This window comes from Blennius ocellaris, assembly GCF_963422515.1.
Source record: "Blennius ocellaris genome assembly, chromosome: 17".
NCBI lineage: Eukaryota > Metazoa > Chordata > Actinopteri > Blenniiformes > Blenniidae > Blennius > Blennius ocellaris.
The window spans coordinates 20914299-20931431 of record NC_137666.1 but is presented as its reverse complement, the minus strand read 5'-3'; the positions used below and the strand labels follow the sequence as shown (position 1 = coordinate 20931431).

The 17133-nt window shown below is 45.4% G+C and overlaps 1 protein-coding gene across 1 annotated transcript in view; it reads right to left on the bottom strand.

Annotated features, from left to right (window-relative positions):
- slc4a11 (solute carrier family 4 member 11) overlaps window positions 1-17133 on the bottom strand; it is a 103331-nt gene that overhangs the window by 27241 nt on the left and 58957 nt on the right. Inside the window, exons 6-8 of the mRNA XM_080513397.1 lie at window positions 10947-11028; window positions 8168-8291; window positions 5360-5569 (exon numbers count right to left, since the gene is read on the bottom strand). Coding sequence (XP_080369523.1) covers window positions 5360-5569; window positions 8168-8291; window positions 10947-11028 — 416 coding nt within the window. The remainder of the gene's footprint in view (window positions 1-5359; window positions 5570-8167; window positions 8292-10946; window positions 11029-17133) is intronic.

The following is a 17133-nucleotide window of genomic DNA, read 5'->3' as shown; positions in this document are numbered from 1 at the left end:
CTAATTGTGAATGTAATGCCTTGCTCAAGGGCACCAAAGGAGCCGGGGATCAATCTTTGGGATTAAAGGTCCACGTGTGTTCTGAGCCAATTATTCAGGTTTTGAAAGTTGGTCAGGACTCCAGATTTTTAAAGCTTTTATGAGCATTTATGTCCGTCCAGCCCCATTTCCATTCATGTGTTCATAGCTGAGAACGTCAATTCTCCCAAAACTCTTGTGCAGGTTTAATCTCGTCGACGTCACAACACGGGACAAGGTACGAGATGTGAGTGTGTCGAGTCAAACATTTCTAAAGTATTCAAGCAAATACATTGAAGCAGGGGCGTCAAACACAAGGCCGGTCAGAGGTTGACGTTACAGTGACATCATCATATTTTTGAGTTCAAATCATTAATCAGGTGAAAAGACTGGAAGGGAAAATGCTGTATCTGTTGTGTTGTGGCTGTTAAAGGGTCAAAGTTGTGGGCCGGGTGAACGTGATGCAGGAGCTTCCTCATGTGAGAGTTTCACTCCGTTTTGAGTTTTGTTCAACAGAAATGATTGTGTCTCTCTGCGATGGTATTTGCCTGCAGCGGTGGAGGGGGAAGTCCCACCCTCTGGTCCACGTCTTTATTATTGAAATCAATACAATGTCCCTTTCACATCGGGACGTTTCACCCAGAAGACTCGGACAAACCTACCAAAATGTAAATAGTTACACTGTAAATGGCTGCAGGCAGAGTAACGTCGACGCGTCGACACTTGCCAGTGAGGTTTCGTACAAAACATCCCGTGCAGTTTCTTCTTCACACGCTTGTGCTCCTTTAAACCACGTCGATTCTTTACGCACAAATATGTGAAGTTAGACTGATGTGGAGAAGACAAGATCCACAAAAAGTACAAGTTTTGGGGTAAAATAGTGACTAAAAGTCTACAATTAGGAGTCGTGTGGAGCCAGATGAGGAAATGCTCACAGTAAAACGACTGACGTCAATCTTTCAGCATCGTTTCATCGCAGTGCTCTACTCCATCTGGGAAACAATATTTAATACTCAAGAAAACACATCAATACTGCCAGTTATTTTACACATCTGTCCACTGCAAACTGCCTCAGCTTCTCCAAGTACAGGATCATGTTTGAGATCATTACATTTAAGGTAAAAACTCCTGCGAGGGAATCAGACCAAGGATCTTTTTTTGTATCACAGTCCTGAAGCCTCTAGGATGAGAAGTGAGCAGCAGAGACTGAGGCTGAAGAGAGGAGCAGGATCACTTTAACGACTGTTCTAACCCCCTACATGTGCTAACACAAAACTTTAGTTTGTAATCTCGGGATCGCAGAGTCGTAGCAGCCGTGTTGCTGTCAGATGCAGAAGAGGAAGTGGGATCGTCTCACGTTTAACTGAAGGAACGAAGCGCCCACTTTTTACTGGACTGGACCTTTTAACTGTAAAAGGATCCAAATATTAGAACTGCTCCAGTTATAAGTAACCAAATGTTAGTTTGAGGAATCGGAAGAATCCCAGAGGGGAAGAAAGGAACCGATTTCCAACTCTGAAATTTGGGTTGGACGGCACGAGCCGGGGTTTTAGAATTTCCCCACTCTGGGACTCGTGTTCAAAAAAACCTGTTTTTATGCTTCTAAAACCTCCTCATGTGGACGAAGTTCACAAGGTGAACTTGTTCAAAAACAATTAACGCGATTACGTCCGGGTTTTCTTTACTCCCTAACCATTTGTCCCATGAGCAACAGGATTACTAATGCAACAACACATCACCGGTTGGGCAAAACTAACCCGTCTCACCAGCTCACGCTCCCTATGAGCAGTGGCACCGAGCCACCCGGCTGCAGAGCAGAATGCCTCATAACGACGGGGGACGGAATATTAGACGGAAAGTTTCACTTTAAAATGGTTGCCTGTCGGCTCGTTGGAGAAAGCGATAGTCATTTGCACACTTTGCAAAGCGAGACTTAACGACCACAGAAGCAAATCTGTGCAGCAAAACAGCGGGTTGCCATGTTGGCTGACCAGGAGCTCAACAAACTGCTAAAGCTGGACGGAATACTGGAAATACTGGTGTGTGCGTGCGTGCGTGCGCGCGTGTGTGCGTGTGTGTGTGTATTACAGGATATTATTGCAACTCTGTTCATGTAATAAGTTCACAACTTTGTTGGGTTTTATTATATCACCTCTTAGTGGATATAAGAAAGATGCTTTTCTATCCCAGGAGAGAAGCAGCGTTCATCCAAAGCTGAAAGTTAGAAAAATGCTCTCTAGTATAAGAATACTAAATGCTAACTATACTTATATGTGTGTTGAGTCTGCTGTGTATTAATTTCACGATTTCCCATAAACAAATATCCATTACAAGCTTCAGTCTTGAGTGGATAAAGTGCGATTAATCGTGATTAATTACAGAAAATAGTGTGATTAATTAGTACATCTATTTAAAACGATTGACAGTACTAACAAAATGACTTGAGCGTTTCAATGACATTGCTTTTAAAACTCTATTTCTGATGGCCTGGACACTAAGTTTCGCGAGGCCTCCGATGTCGTGAATTGGACGCCAGCGTTGGTTTTCGTCTTCCGCTCCGAAGCGCTTTGCTAATTAAGTCCGACCGCAGAAAAATGCCACAGCACGAAAGCCCCGAGGCTACATGGAGCCTGGCCGTTCTTTAATGCTGCGGCGTGTCGAGCACAATGACACATTCAGATGAGAAAGTGATGAGTCAGCGACGGCGCTGGTGATTCCACCGGGACTCTCTCAAAGATCATTTGAGTCATCGGCTTGTAATGAGGTAATCCTCAAAAATCACGCTGCCCAAAATGAAGCGAGCGGCGCTGGATTGAACCGTGTGGTTTAATAGGAGGAGGAGAAGGAGGAATCACCCACTGACAGCAGATTTGTTTTTGGGTTTTTTTTTAAGAAATCTTCCACGTGATGTTAAAAGAGACATGAAGTGCTTCTTAAACGAAGAGCTGTCAGGTTACAGCAGATAGGGAGTGAATGCGCCGTCCTGATTGAGCTTATTAAGTGAATTATCCAATTACCCAGCGCGTCGTTTTCCTGTTGAACGTGGCGTTAAATGGAGCAAGTGGCGGGGGCCCGAAGGAAAAGCTCCCGGGGGAATCGTTCTGGTCTCGTTTGTCACCCTGAAGAGGTTTGATGGTTTTTTTTGGCAGAACAAAGAAATTAAGCTGAATGTAAACGACATGAAAACAAACAGCAGCGCCAACGTTTCCAGGGTTTCTCATCGAGCCGCTTTGATTTCATGAACGACGGCCGTCCATCCCTCTCTCTGTGTGTGTGTGTGTGTGTGTGTGTGTGTGTGTGTGTGTGTGTGTGTGTCCAGAGAGGAATTCCAGTTTTCTGAATGGTCGATAGAAACAATCATTCTTGTTTCCGTCGTTACGGCCGGGCCGATGTCAGATTGGGCGGAGGAAGCAGATTGGCTGTTGTTACCTGCTCCTCCTCGTCATTCCACCTGCTCTAACAAGTCGTCCGCTCAGTCTGTCGTCCTCTATTCATCCCTCGTTCACTGAGCAGCACTGAGGCTGTGGAGCCCCGGGATATGCACCTCACACAATCCTCCGCAATTAAAGGGAAAAAAAACAAACGAGAGGAAATGTCGAGACGCTGCGGCCTCCTCCATCCGGACGAGATGCATCGAGCAAAGCGCCCCCTGTGTGTGTGTGTGTGTGTGTGTGTTTGGGGCGAGGGGAGGGGGTTCCTGACAGGGCTGTGAGAGATGTAAGATCATTTACCCACTGAGGAGGACTGGCAGGAGCTGATGCTGATTGATTAGGAGGAGAGAAAAGACGGAGGAGTAAAGTAGAGTGAGGAGGAGAAGGAGGCGGAGGAGGAGGAGGATGATGCACAGTTAGGACTTTGGGGATTTTGAGAAACAGAAACGCTTTGCTGATGTTTATCTCTCAGTGTAAAGAAAACAACTGAAGACCTGTCTGTCTCTGGTCAGTCTGAATACGCTGAATACTTTCATTTCCAGTTCATTTTTCCAGGTGGTTAGTCTTGAAACGACCAAGGTTTTTGTCCAGATTTGAGGAAATATGTTTTCTACACTGTGATGACCACCTTGTGGCATGACACCCCGCCTCCCAGAGGAAGAAACTGGTCTCCATCATCCACCGCATGGGCAGAGGTCTTGTGTGGTGGCCGGATGTCTAGTCTAGTGGCCGGAGGTCTAGTGTGGTGGCCGGATGACTAGTCTAGTGGCCGGGGGTCTAGTGTGGTGGCCGGAGGTCTAGTCTGGTGGCCGGGGGTCTAGTCTGGTGGCCAGATGTCTAGTGTGGTGGCCGGAGGTCTAGTCTGGTGGCCGGAGGTCTAGTCTGGTGGCCGGGGGTCTAGTCTGGTGGCCGGAGGTCTAGTCTGGTGGCCGGGGGTCTAGTCTGGTGGCCGGAGGTCTAGTCTGGTGGCCGGGGGTCTAGTCTGGTGGCCTGGGGGTCTAGTCTGGTGGCCGGAGGTCTAGTCTGGTGGCCGGGGGTCTAGTCTGGTGGCCGGAGGTCTTGTCTGGTGGCCGGGGGTCTAGTCTGGTGGCCGAAGGTCTAGTCTGGTGGCCGGAGGTCTAGTGTGGTGGCCGGAGGTCTAGTCTGGTGGCCGGAGGTCTAGTCTGGTGGCTGGGGGTCTAGTCTGGTGTCCGGAGATCTTGTCTGGTGGCCGGGGGTCTAGTCTGGTGGCCGAAGGTCTCGTCTGGTGGCCGGAGGTCTAGTGTGGTGGCCGGAGGTCTAGTGTGGTGGCCGGAGGTCTTGTCTGGTGGCCGGGGGTCTAGTCTGGTGGCCAGAGGTCTAGTCGGGTGGCCGGAGGTCTAGTCTGGTGGCCGGGGGTCTAGTCTGGTGGCCGGGGGTCTAGTCTGGTGGCCAGAGGTCTAGTCTGGTGGCCGGAGGTCTAGTCTAGTGGCCGGGGGTCTAGTGTGGTGGCCAGAGGTCTAGTCTGGTGGCCGGGGGTCTAGTCTGGTGGCCGGATGTCTAGTCTGGTGGCCGGGGGTCTAGTCTGGTGGCCGAAGGTCTCGTCTGGTGGCCGGAGGTCTAGTGTGGTGGCCGGAGGTCTAGTGTGGTGGCCGGAGGTCTAGTGTGGTGGCCAGAGGTCTAGTCTGGTGGCTGGGGGTCTAGTCTGGTGGCCGGAGGTCTTGTCTGGTGGCCGGGGGTCTAGTCTGGTGGCCGAAGGTCTCGTCTGGTGGCCGGAGGTCTAGTGTGGTGGCCGGAGGTCTAGTGTGGTGGCCGGAGGTCTTGTCTGGTGGCCGGGGGTCTAGTCTGGTGGCCAGAGGTCTAGTCTGGTGGCCGGAGGTCTAGTCTGGTGGCCAGAGGTCTAGTCTGGTGGCCTGATGTCTCCACTGGCCCGTGCGGTGGCTGGTTCCTACCTTGAGGGGCTTGTGACTGCGAGGGTCCGTCTCCTCCTTCCCCAGGACGGTGGGCTGCTGGTTGGTGGCCGTCAGCTGGTGTCTCTGGAACACCAGCGCCTCCTTGAACTCCTCCTGCGTCTTGGTCTCCAGCAGCTTCTGCCTGAACGAGATGTCGGAGAAGAGCGTGGCGAACGTCCGGCCCAGCTCCATCGCCGTCTTGGTGCTTTTCTGTGAGACAAGATGTCAAAGGTCAAACGTTACCTAATCGATATTGGACGAACACATGAAAAGAGTTTCAGTAACACCGAGGCTTGAACGAAACGTACCTGTTCATGTTGATTTCATGATCAAGATAAATAGGAAACCTTTAGTTAAGATTTTATATTGTAATTTAAGATTTTGCAGCCGAAATGTTTCATTCCTGTGAAATAATCAACACTCATGGCGTCACATCATAGACCTTTGTAGGTTAATATGAATTAATATCATAAAGAAACAATCCAGGCTTGTAATACTGCTGTGTACCACAAGGTGGTGTGGGGAGCATCTGATATATTCTACATACTGACGTAAACTTGCCACTAAAAATCTGTTTTTATTTCGATTTTACAGCTGTGGATTTATTAAAAATCCACAGTGAAGCTTCCTGCTCATTTTCCAATACGACTTTATTACTTGACAGTTGTCTGTCATTAGTTTTTTGTACTGGTTGAGGAGTTCAGGGTCGGTCTGTGAAGACAGAAGACAAGCGAACCGCTCCGATCTCAAATTGACAAAACAAAAACAAAAAACAAAGCTGGAGGAGTTTCTAGGAGAACAAGGGCACCCGGAGGTGTTGATGATTAACTCAGTGAATAAAGAGGAAAAAAAAAAGAAGCATTTTCCAGTTAAAGGTCATATCTGTTGATCGCATTTTTTGCGTGGAGGAAATAGTTCGTTTTTTTAATCACGCGCCCTAAATGGTGTGTAATGGAAGGAGTGCGCCCTGACACATGCTGCGTTACATACAACCAGAGAAACTTCTGTTGTCACGATGATCCGAGACACTTCAGCGATTCGGTGTGGGAAACGCCGTCACGTCAGGCTAATTGAGACATAATGGTACTTTATGTTTACTTGGGGCTCAGATTAATGTCTGTCAGGACGCCATTAGTGGTTGTGACTGCTGCCGGCGCTGTCGGCTCTGCAGAGAGGAACAAACACAAACCAGCGTGTGCACGGCCCGGAAAAGGCGGAGAAACAAAAACAGACGAACAGAAAATAGTGTGTGTGTCGGGCGGTATTGCAGGATAGGTGGCGCTCTCCGGGCTCTTCACACACGGCGACCAGAGAGGTCGGATACAGATACACACTCAGGCCCACGCCAGAAAGCGAGCGGCTCTTCAGCTGATCTCAGGTCAGCAGCTTCAGCCTTGTAATTGCATTTGTTTAACAAAGTGAAAATAAAAATGTGGGGAGACAAAAACAACAACAAAAAAAACAGCCTTGAAATGAATCAGCTCTTTGTGCACGCGCAGCTCGTTTGAACTATAAAATCCTCTGGAAGCTGCAGCCTGAATGTTATAAAACTTCTCATTCAAACAACTGAAAGTTTCCACCTTCAGTCACCTTCATGGAGTTTCTGAAGGTTTGTTTTTTTAACTATTTACAGTGTAAACATTTCATATTGTAGTGTTGCCCCATTCTAAACGCCACTGTATATGACTTTATTACAATACCAAGACTGATGTGCAGAGATTTCCTCCATCTTATGTGTGTTTTAAACTGAAAACATCGACAAATACAGGCTCACTTGGTGCTCTGACCGAAAGTAAGAATCACGTTTCCAAAGCAAAGAGACGAAATATTAATATTGTTGTTGTATTAATATCAGAAGTGGACATTTTGACCCACTTTTTAATGTTTATGACTTTACTGTGTGCAACATCATTCCTTAATTTATCCCATGCAATAATAAAATGTTCGAGCATCATCATGCCAGAACAGAAAATATTGTTGCAGTAAATATCCTGTTTTCATATTATTGTTACTGTTATTTATTCCTATTGTTACACGGTATGGACCCGATTACATGATATTTTCAAGTGAAAATGCTAAATGTTGAAGTGTTCTGGATGTCAGTTCACATCTCAATGATATTTGGAGCCACTGATGACACAACTTGTGCACTTCGTGATGGCGAGAAGTGCAACTTTTCAAAAATGCTCCAGCTGAAACAGTAGAAACGGAACAGAAAAAACTATTCAAATAAATACAAGTAAAGAAAAAAAATTGAAAGCAACTAAAAGAATTGAAATAGCTCAAACTGACCAACAACAATACAAATATTATTAGTAATAATAATAACAGCAACAACAACAACAGCAACAACAACAACAACAACAACAACAACAACAACAACAACAACAACAATAATAATAATAATAATAATAATAATAATAATAATAATAATAATAGAGAATTAAAAAAATTTTAATATAAAAAGAAGAAAACTAAGAAAAAAGCTCAAAACAGCTTTGGTCTTTTAAAATATCTTAAAGACGAAACATCATTTTTGGTGCCAGAAAGACTCTTTTGGTCACTGAGCGATGGGAAGTGGGAACACGAGGGGTTAATCCTGATGTATTGTGACGTCGTCTCATCCTGGACGACTCATGTGAAGATCATCCACAGAGGAGGAACTGTGGTCAGTAATCCAGCACAGTCATGTGACCCCGTGTGTGTGTGTGAGTGTGTGTGTGTGTGTGTGTGTGTGTGTGTGTGTGTGTGTGTGTGTGTGTGTGTGTGTGTGTGTGTGTGTGTGTGTGTGTGTGTTGGGGGGCTTACCATCTTGAGCGGGGCCAGGATCAGGATGACATAACGGACCTCGCAGCAGTTCTCCCCCCAGTTCTGAGGACGCTCCAGCCGGGAGATGCAGACGTGACGCCGCTGGAGATGCTTCACGTTGCAGCTGGAGGAGGAGGAGGAGGAGAAGAGGAGGAGGAGGAGAAGAGGAGAGGAGAAGAAGAGGAGGAGGAGGAGAGGAGAAGGAGGAGGACAAGAAGGAGAGGTGAAGAAGAGGAGGAGGAGAAGAGGAGAGGAGAAGAAGAGGAGGAGGAGGAGAGGAGAAGGAGGAGGACAAGAGGAGAGGTGAAGAAGAGGAGGAGGAGAAAAGGAGAGGAGAAGAAGAGAGGTGAAGATGAGAGGAAAGAAGGAGAGGAGAAGAGGAAATAAGGAGAAGTGGGAAAAGAAGAGAAGAGGAGAGGAAAGAAGGAGAGGAGGAGATGAAGAGAGAAAAGATGGAGAGGAAAGAAAGAGAGAAGAGGAGGAGTATGAGGAGAAGAGGAGAGGAGAGTAGAATTAGAGGAGGGAAGCAAAGAACAGGAGCAGGAGGTTGTTTTTTTGTTTGTCAACACCTCACCAGCAGCACCACTCATTCCCATGCGTTAACCTCTTTTTCTGTTCACACACACACACACACACACACACACACACACACACACACACACACACACACACACACACACACACACACACACACACACACACACACACAGTGTGTGCTATACATTAGTTAAGCATGTCATTGTGTGTATTGTGAATTAAATTAATGTTTCTCCAGTAAATAAAACTGAAGGATTACATTTGGCATCTGAAACTCTAATTCTCCAACATTACGAGTCACGTCCTCTTCACAATAAACACATAGGAGACTCTCATTTATTAACAAATTATGTGTTTCTGTTTTGTTAAAGTTCAACTGCGTTTAATTTATTTGGATACAAAATCCAAATAAGATCCAAACTTTCCATACAATTAATATCCTAGGCCTTAATTAGAAGTTAATGTGGAGAAAAGCTCAGATTAATATTCAGAATGTAATCCCTGCTTCATGAGCTCATTGGGTGTTGATGTTCCACGTACATTAAAAATTCACGTTACATGTGATCGCAACACGTTTTATTTCACTGTTTTCCCCTTTGATGAGACTCTGTTACTGTGCTGATTATATAAAGCAGGTTTAATAATGCAGCAGGTTTTATGAGGTTAGCAGGAGATTCTGATCGTTTCAGTTCTATTTTGCTGTTTCTCACACACACGCACGCACACACGCACACACACACACACACACGTATGATTCAGTGTCATTTGCAGCATGTTACATATAGATTGACATTTAAACTTTACATTAAGTTCATAGGTCGATTTGCTGCATTTCATAAACAATTAATCTAATCTGCATGAATAAAAACACCATAATTAATACACAGGAACTAAACATTGAGCATAAATAAATATATAAATAAATATAAAACTCAACCTAAAAAGGATACTGTTGAAAATAAAGTATGTTATAAAACTGCAGTAAAGTCTAATTAATAAGAAATAACTGTGTTGTTTGTTTATTAAAGGAGGCAAAAGGAAAAAAAACACACACTGGTTTGTTTGTCGGACTACATTCAAGTTGAAGGTCGCAACAATCGTTTTCCTCTGACTTGACCTCAACTTGACCTCTACCTGCTCCTTGCTGCCCCTCATGTCATCACTGAGCCGCCGCAGTTTCATGACCTGAATGTAAAAGTGTTGTTTTGACTTGTTGTTGGATAAAACCTCGTGAATATCAACCATCCCTTACACAGATTGTGAATAATTAATGACACCTTTCATATTTATCTTCAGATGCTTTGTGACTGATTATTTATGCTTGTATCGTTTTCAGCCTTTCTAAATTCTTAGAGACAGTTTTCCACAATAAACTACATCTGTACCTTCCAGGAAGTAGTAAAACTCAGTCGTTGCTCAAGATAATTGATTAATCCCAGTTACTTCACACTCGTGCTTTATGACTTACTTAAAATAAAAAAGTAATTAGTTACTTTGGAAAGTAACGTCACTATTAATTTTATAGCCGACAACAGCAGAGTTGTCAGAGTACTGAATGTTACAACAGATAGAGGAGGAAGATACTCTATAAACTGATGTTAGAGGAGGAAGATGCTCTATAATCTGATGTTAGAGGAGGAAGATGCTCTATAATCTGATATTAGCTCTTTAAAGGAAATATATCACAGAGAATATCGAGGCTGCTTTGCCGTTGCTTAAAGTACCAGCATGCACACAGTTCTGATGAAAGTAAGCATAGATGTATCCATGGGTGCTAATGCTATAATGCTAACGACAGGCTCAGTGGTTACAAGCTTAAGCTAATGCTAGTTACACTGGATTATCTTTCAAGTTAGCAGGTCAATTAGCAAGACATCAGAAATTATGAGGCGCTTTTCCTCGTCCAGTAAACAGGAGTTCAGGGAAACAGCAACACTTTTGATAAATGCTAAAGCTAACACCCTGTGCAGACAAACTATAACCGTTACCACGGTGACTACGGTAGCGGTGAAGGCATTACTTACTAGATGATTGATGTCGTGTCAACATTACTTTCTCCGTGAGATTAACAAGTCTCTCTCTCACACGCACACGCACACACACACACACACACACACACACACACACACACACACACACACACACACACACACACACACACACACACACACACACACACACACACACACACACACACACACACACACACACACACACACACACAGCAGATGGTGTAGCTTACAGGACACAGAGCCAGGACTGCTGGTACTGGACGCCGGTGGCGGTGGCGGTCACTCCCTGGATGGTCTCTGACAGCAGGTGAACTGTAGGATGAAGTACAGGAGTCAAACACACACGAACTGAAACCAACCTTGCACGGACGCATGCACGCACCCACACACATACACACACACACACACACACAAACACACAGCAGGTTAGCACGTCACCTCTTTAAGCAGCCACATATAAGAAGCCGAATCTCGGCAGTTTGAGCTCTTTAAATAAAAGTGGAAATGAAGAAATGAAACCTGCTCTGGCTTCTCTGTCAAACGATGTCAAGAAAAACGCATGAGAAGTTCAATGGAAATCTTGTGCTTCATCTGGCTGTGCCAAGCTCCCCCCATGTGATGTCTACATCAGAAGTGCCTAACGAGACCACCGTCTGCTTTACGCAGCGATGCCAGGCGCCATGTTGTGACAAGCTAATAAGGGATATTCATCCAACCCTAGAAAACACCACCGCTCATGTTCCCAGATGAGAGGGAAGACAATGGTGCCATCACAGACAGGCGGTGGGAGGAGGCAGAGCATCACGAAGAGAAACAATCAAACAAACATGCAATCAAACGTTCTAATTCAACTGAAAAGCATCGTAATAATCTTGATAATCTTATCGCTAAAATCACCACGTTTGATGGTAAGATATGTCAGAAAGATGGTTATTCTCACTCATTTCATGAATAAATAAAAAAAAAAGAAAGAAACACAAATGATGATACAGTACTACTGCCTCGCTGTAGAGGGCGATGCCGAGTACACAGGTAAGATGAAATGATGCACACACACGTTACGACTGTGTGACAATCCTCCATTAAATCTACTGAAAATGTAGAAAGTCAAATAATAATTTGTTTGTTATTGAAAATGAACTTAAATTATGAGATAAACTTAATTTTTAGAAAAGAAAATATCACATTTAACATTTTTCTCATTTGTACATTTCAGGAAACTGAAGTTAAAATTTGACTGGAAGAAGATGAACAACAACAGCAAATTAAAATGGAAAGCATCCAAAACAAGAAAGTGTATTTGTGAACCTCACATAACATTATGACCACCCGAGGGGGGGGGGGGGGGGGGGGGGGGGCTCCAGAACATTCTGTGCAGTTCAGCCTCCTCTTCAACTCATCAGCAGTGAGAAAATTACTGGGTGGAAATGTTTTGTATGGCGAGCAGCGGGGACGATCATTTCCACATCATACTGATTCTCCCTGCCAGTGGTGGTTTCCCTCCTTCTTTCTTTCTGTTCGTCCGTCTTTGTCTTTCTCTCCATCACTCTTCTTTTCTCTCCCTCTGCCATGCCGTCTCATCAATAAAGTATCCTCCATTCATGCCAGAAAATGATGGGCGTCACCATGACAACAGTATCACAGTGCTCAAGGAGTAAGAGCCAGGAAGGGAGGGAGGCAGAGAGAGAGAGAGAGAGAGAGAGAGAGAGAGAGAGAAAGCATGTAGAGAAAGAGAGAATGAATATAAGTCTGTAGACAAACAGACAAGGTGTGGAAGAGAGAGATCTGGTGGAAGAAAACGAAAGATGAGGAGTACGTGGAGGGAAAGAGAGGCTGGAGAGAGAAAAAGAGGGAAGATGTGAGCAGTGAGAGAGAGAGAGAGAGATAGAGAGAGGAGGGAGGGAGGGAAGGAAACACAGAAAGGAGAAAATGCCAGAAAGAGAAAGGGAGAAGGACCGAGGGAATGAGGGGAGAAATCAGACCAAAAACATAAAAAAAACAAAAAACGTGAGAAACACATGAAAACCAGACAAGATGAAAAGAAGAACGGGAGAAGGAGGGAGGGAGAGTGGACTGAGAGGTGCAGGAGATTGACTGGGATTCAATTCAATTAATAGCAGTAAGCCTGACAGCCATGTAATAATCAAAAACCTTCCAATTTCTCATTGACGTCAGGGATGAGAAGAAAAGGGGGGAGAGAGCAAGGGAGAGCGAGAGGGAGAGAAGTGGAAAGAGAGAGATGCAAACAGAACAAAAGAAAGATTAAAAGATAGAGAAGGGAATGTTGATAAAACAAAGAAGACAGAGGTTACAGAAAAGATAGAAAAGAGATGTGGAGGTGGTAGAGGAGCGTTTCCGTCGTCCTCCTTACCAACAGACTGAGCAGCCAATGGCAGGGTGAGACGAGCTCAAGAGGCTAACAAGAGGTCTGCGTGACCACCAAGAGTCTGCATGACCACCGAGAGTCTGCATGGCCACCGAGTCTGCATGACCACCAAGTCTGCATGACCACCGAGTCTGCATGACCACTGAGAGTCTACATAACCACTAAGAGTCTGCATGACCAACGAGAGTCTACATGGCCACTGAGAGTCTACATGACCACTAAGAGTCTGCGTGACCACCGAGAGTCTGCATAACCACTAAGAGTCTGCATGACCACCAAGAGTCTGCATGACCACCAAGAGTCTGCATGACCACCGAGAGTCTGCATGACCACCGAGTCTGCATGACCATTAAGAGTCTGCATGACCACTAAGAGTCTGCATGACCATTAAGAGTCTGCGTGACCACTAAGAGTCTGTGTGACTATTTAGAGTCTGCATGACCAATGAGTCTGCATGACCACTAACAGTCTGCGTGACCACTAAGAGTCTGCATGACCAATGAGTCTGCATGACCATTAAGAGTCTGCATGACCACTAAGAGTCTGCATGACCAACGAGAGTCTACGTGACCACTAAGAGTCTACGTGACCACTGAGAGTCTACGTGACCACTGAGAGTCTACATAACCACTAAGAGTCTACGTGGCCACTGACAGTCTACGTGACCACTGACAGTCTACGTGACCACTGAGAGTCTACGTGGGCACTGAGAGTCTACGTGGCCACCGGGTCTGGGTGGCCACTGAGAGTCTACGTGGCCACTGAGAGTCTACATAACCACTAAGAGTCTACGTGACTAATGAGAGTCTATGTGACTACTAAGAGTCTGCGTGACTAAGAGTCTACGTGACTACTGAGTCTACGTGACTACTAAGAGTCTACGTGACTACTGAGAGTCTACGTGACCACTGAGAGTCTACATAACCACTAAGAGTCTACGTGACTACTGAGAGTCTATGTGACTACTAAGAGTCTGCGTGACCACCGAGAGTCTGCGTGACTAAGAGTCTACGTGACCACTGAGAGTCTACGTGACTACTGAGAGTCTACGTAACTACTGAGAGTCTACGTGACTACTGACGGTCTAAGTGACCACTGAGAGTCTACGTGACTACTGAGTCTACGTGACTACTAAGAGTCTACGTGACAACTGAGAGTCTACGTGACCACTGAGAGTCTATGTGATTACTAAGAGTCTACGTGACCACTGAGAGTCTACATGGCCACTGAGAGTCTACGTGGCCACCAGGTCTGGGTGGCCACTGAGAGTCTACGTGACTACTGAGAGTCTACATAACCACTAAGAGTCGACGTGACTACTGAGAGTCTATGTGACTACTAAGAGTCTGCGTGACCACCAAGAGTCTGCGTGACTAAGAGTCTACGTGACTACTGAGAGTCTACGTGACTACTGAGAGTCTATGTGACTACTGAGAGTCTACGTGACTACTGAGAGTCTACGTGACTACTGAGAGTCTACATAACCACTAAGAGTCTATGTGACTACTGAGAGTCTATGTGACTACTAAGAGTCTGCGTGACCACCAAGAGTCTGCGTGACTAAGAGTCTACGTGACTACTGAGAGTCTACGTGACTACTAAGAGTCGACGTGACTACTGAGAGTCTACGTGACCACTGAGAGTCTACGTGACTACTGAGAGTCTCCGTGACTACTAAGAGTCTACGTGACTACTGAGAGTCTACGTGACCACTGAGAGTCTACGTGGCCACTGAGAGTCTACGTGGCCACTGAGAGTCTACGTGGCCACCGGGTCTGGGTGGCCACTGAGAGTCTACATGACTACTGAGAGTCTACATAACCACTAAGAGTCGACGTGACTACTGAGAGTCTATGTGACTACTAAGAGTCTGCGTGACCACCAAGAGTCTGCGTGACTAAGAGTCTACGTGACTACTGAGAGTCTACGTGACTACTGAGAGTCTATGTGACTACTGAGAGTCTACGTGACTACTGAGAGTCTACGTGACTACTGAGAGTCTACATAACCACTAAGAGTCTATGTGACTACTGAGAGTCTATGTGACTACTAAGAGTCTGCGTGACCACCAAGAGTCTGCGTGACTAAGAGTCTACGTGACTACTGAGAGTCTACGTGACTACTGAGAGTCTCCGTGACTACTAAGAGTCTACGTGACTACTGAGTCTACGTGACCACTGAGAGTCTACGTGACTACTGAGTCTACGTGACTACTAAGAGTCTACGTGACAACTGAGAGTCTACGTGACCACTGAGAGTCTACGTGATTACTTAGAGTCTACGTGACTACTAAGAGTCTACGTGACTACTGAGTCTACGTGACTACTAAGAGTCTACGTGACCACTGAGAGTCTGTGTGACCACCGAGAGTCTGCGTGACTACCAAGAGTCTACGTGACTACTAAGAGTCTACATGACTACTAAGAGTCTACGTGGCCACTCAGGCCACGCTGGTTTAGAATCAGTGAGCAGAAGATGACAGCAAACTAAACGGGGCCTCAGCGAGACAAACTGCAGGAAACAAGTCCAGTGGAAGTGAAATCAGCACCAGATTTCATGTTGACGATGCAGCAGTGGGTTGAGTGTCCTTGTGCACGGCGCTTCACTACGGCGCCGCAAAAACAAATCCGAGTATTTCTTCTTTAGAATTCAGGATAAATGACTGCGTGCCGGGAGCTCATACAATGCTGCTCTTCGTCCAACACCGAGCTCCTCAACTGAATGCCAACGTGGCTTTATTTATTTATTTATTTATTTATTATTCACAAGGTTGACGACTAAATCGTCCAGAAGCATAAAGAAGAGTTTCTCTGTGGCTTCCTGCAAAGCCATCGTGACCTCATGTGAGGTCAGAGGGGAACGGAAACCTTTTCATTTATCATTTACAGACACAGAATAATTCTACGTACCGGAATTTCCAGACTAGAAGCAGCTCCTTTTTTTTCCACAAGCTTTGAACTTAAACAGGCTGAAACAGTGACGCAGCACCGTGTGCTGGCATTTCACGCACTACAAAAGACAGATTAATGGGAATTATGAGAAAATATGCGCAATCCGGCAGTGAAATTCACGCCCTGAATGGACAAAAACATTTCTATTGAAATGTTGTCGGTGTGGCTTCTATTCAGGTGCGCTCAATAGTCCAGGAATTACAATCATTCAATAAATACATGCACAATATGGTGAATTTGTAGACGTGGACTCCTGGAGGCCACATGTGGCCCAAATCCTCATAGTTTACAGCCAACATATAATACATCCACAGCTGATGGTAGAATGAAGGTCATTCCTGTAACTTTTAAATAAAATTCTCTGCACAAATGCATGCATGTTGATTAAAAGTAGATTTAGCCAATGAGTCATTTTCATAAAATCAGCTGCTAGAATTCTCCTGAATTCTCTTGGGCAGAGAGTGTTTGAAGTAATTAGCTCCCTTCACGTTCTCTAGAAAGATTATATCCTACCCCCGTCTGCCTCGCAATGGTTTGGTCCAATATCCTGCCTGTGGATCAGAGGAAGTTCGTCTCCGGGGAGAAGCTCTGGTTAAGATTTCACTTCCTTCATGTCAGAGATTTTTGAGCATTTTGGTGTGTTACGACTGACAGAGGTGTTCCCTTGGTGCTGCATACTAAACAAAGTGTCACTGAGCCGGGACAGAGCGGTAATGAGGTTTGATCTGTGACGCCGGCGTTTCCTCGTATGTGATGGAGTCGTTATACTGGGAGGGTTCGGGATCTACAGCAACGGCACACAAAGTCGATGAGGATGAGCGGAAGAAGGGAAGATTTAAACATCAGTGACCGCCGATGTGATCAAGTGAGACACTAATTAGGAAGCGAACATTGGATACTTGTCAGTTATGTGAGGATTTCTGCATGATTTCATCAGCTGTGGCTTTGCAAACACTGCTTTTTACACACAGAGGGGAAGAGGAAAAAATTATTTAAAAAAAAGAAAAAGAAAAGAAAAGCACAGATGCTCATACGCAGCATATCAAATGTGACAAACTTCAATGGAAAGTGATGAAAAAA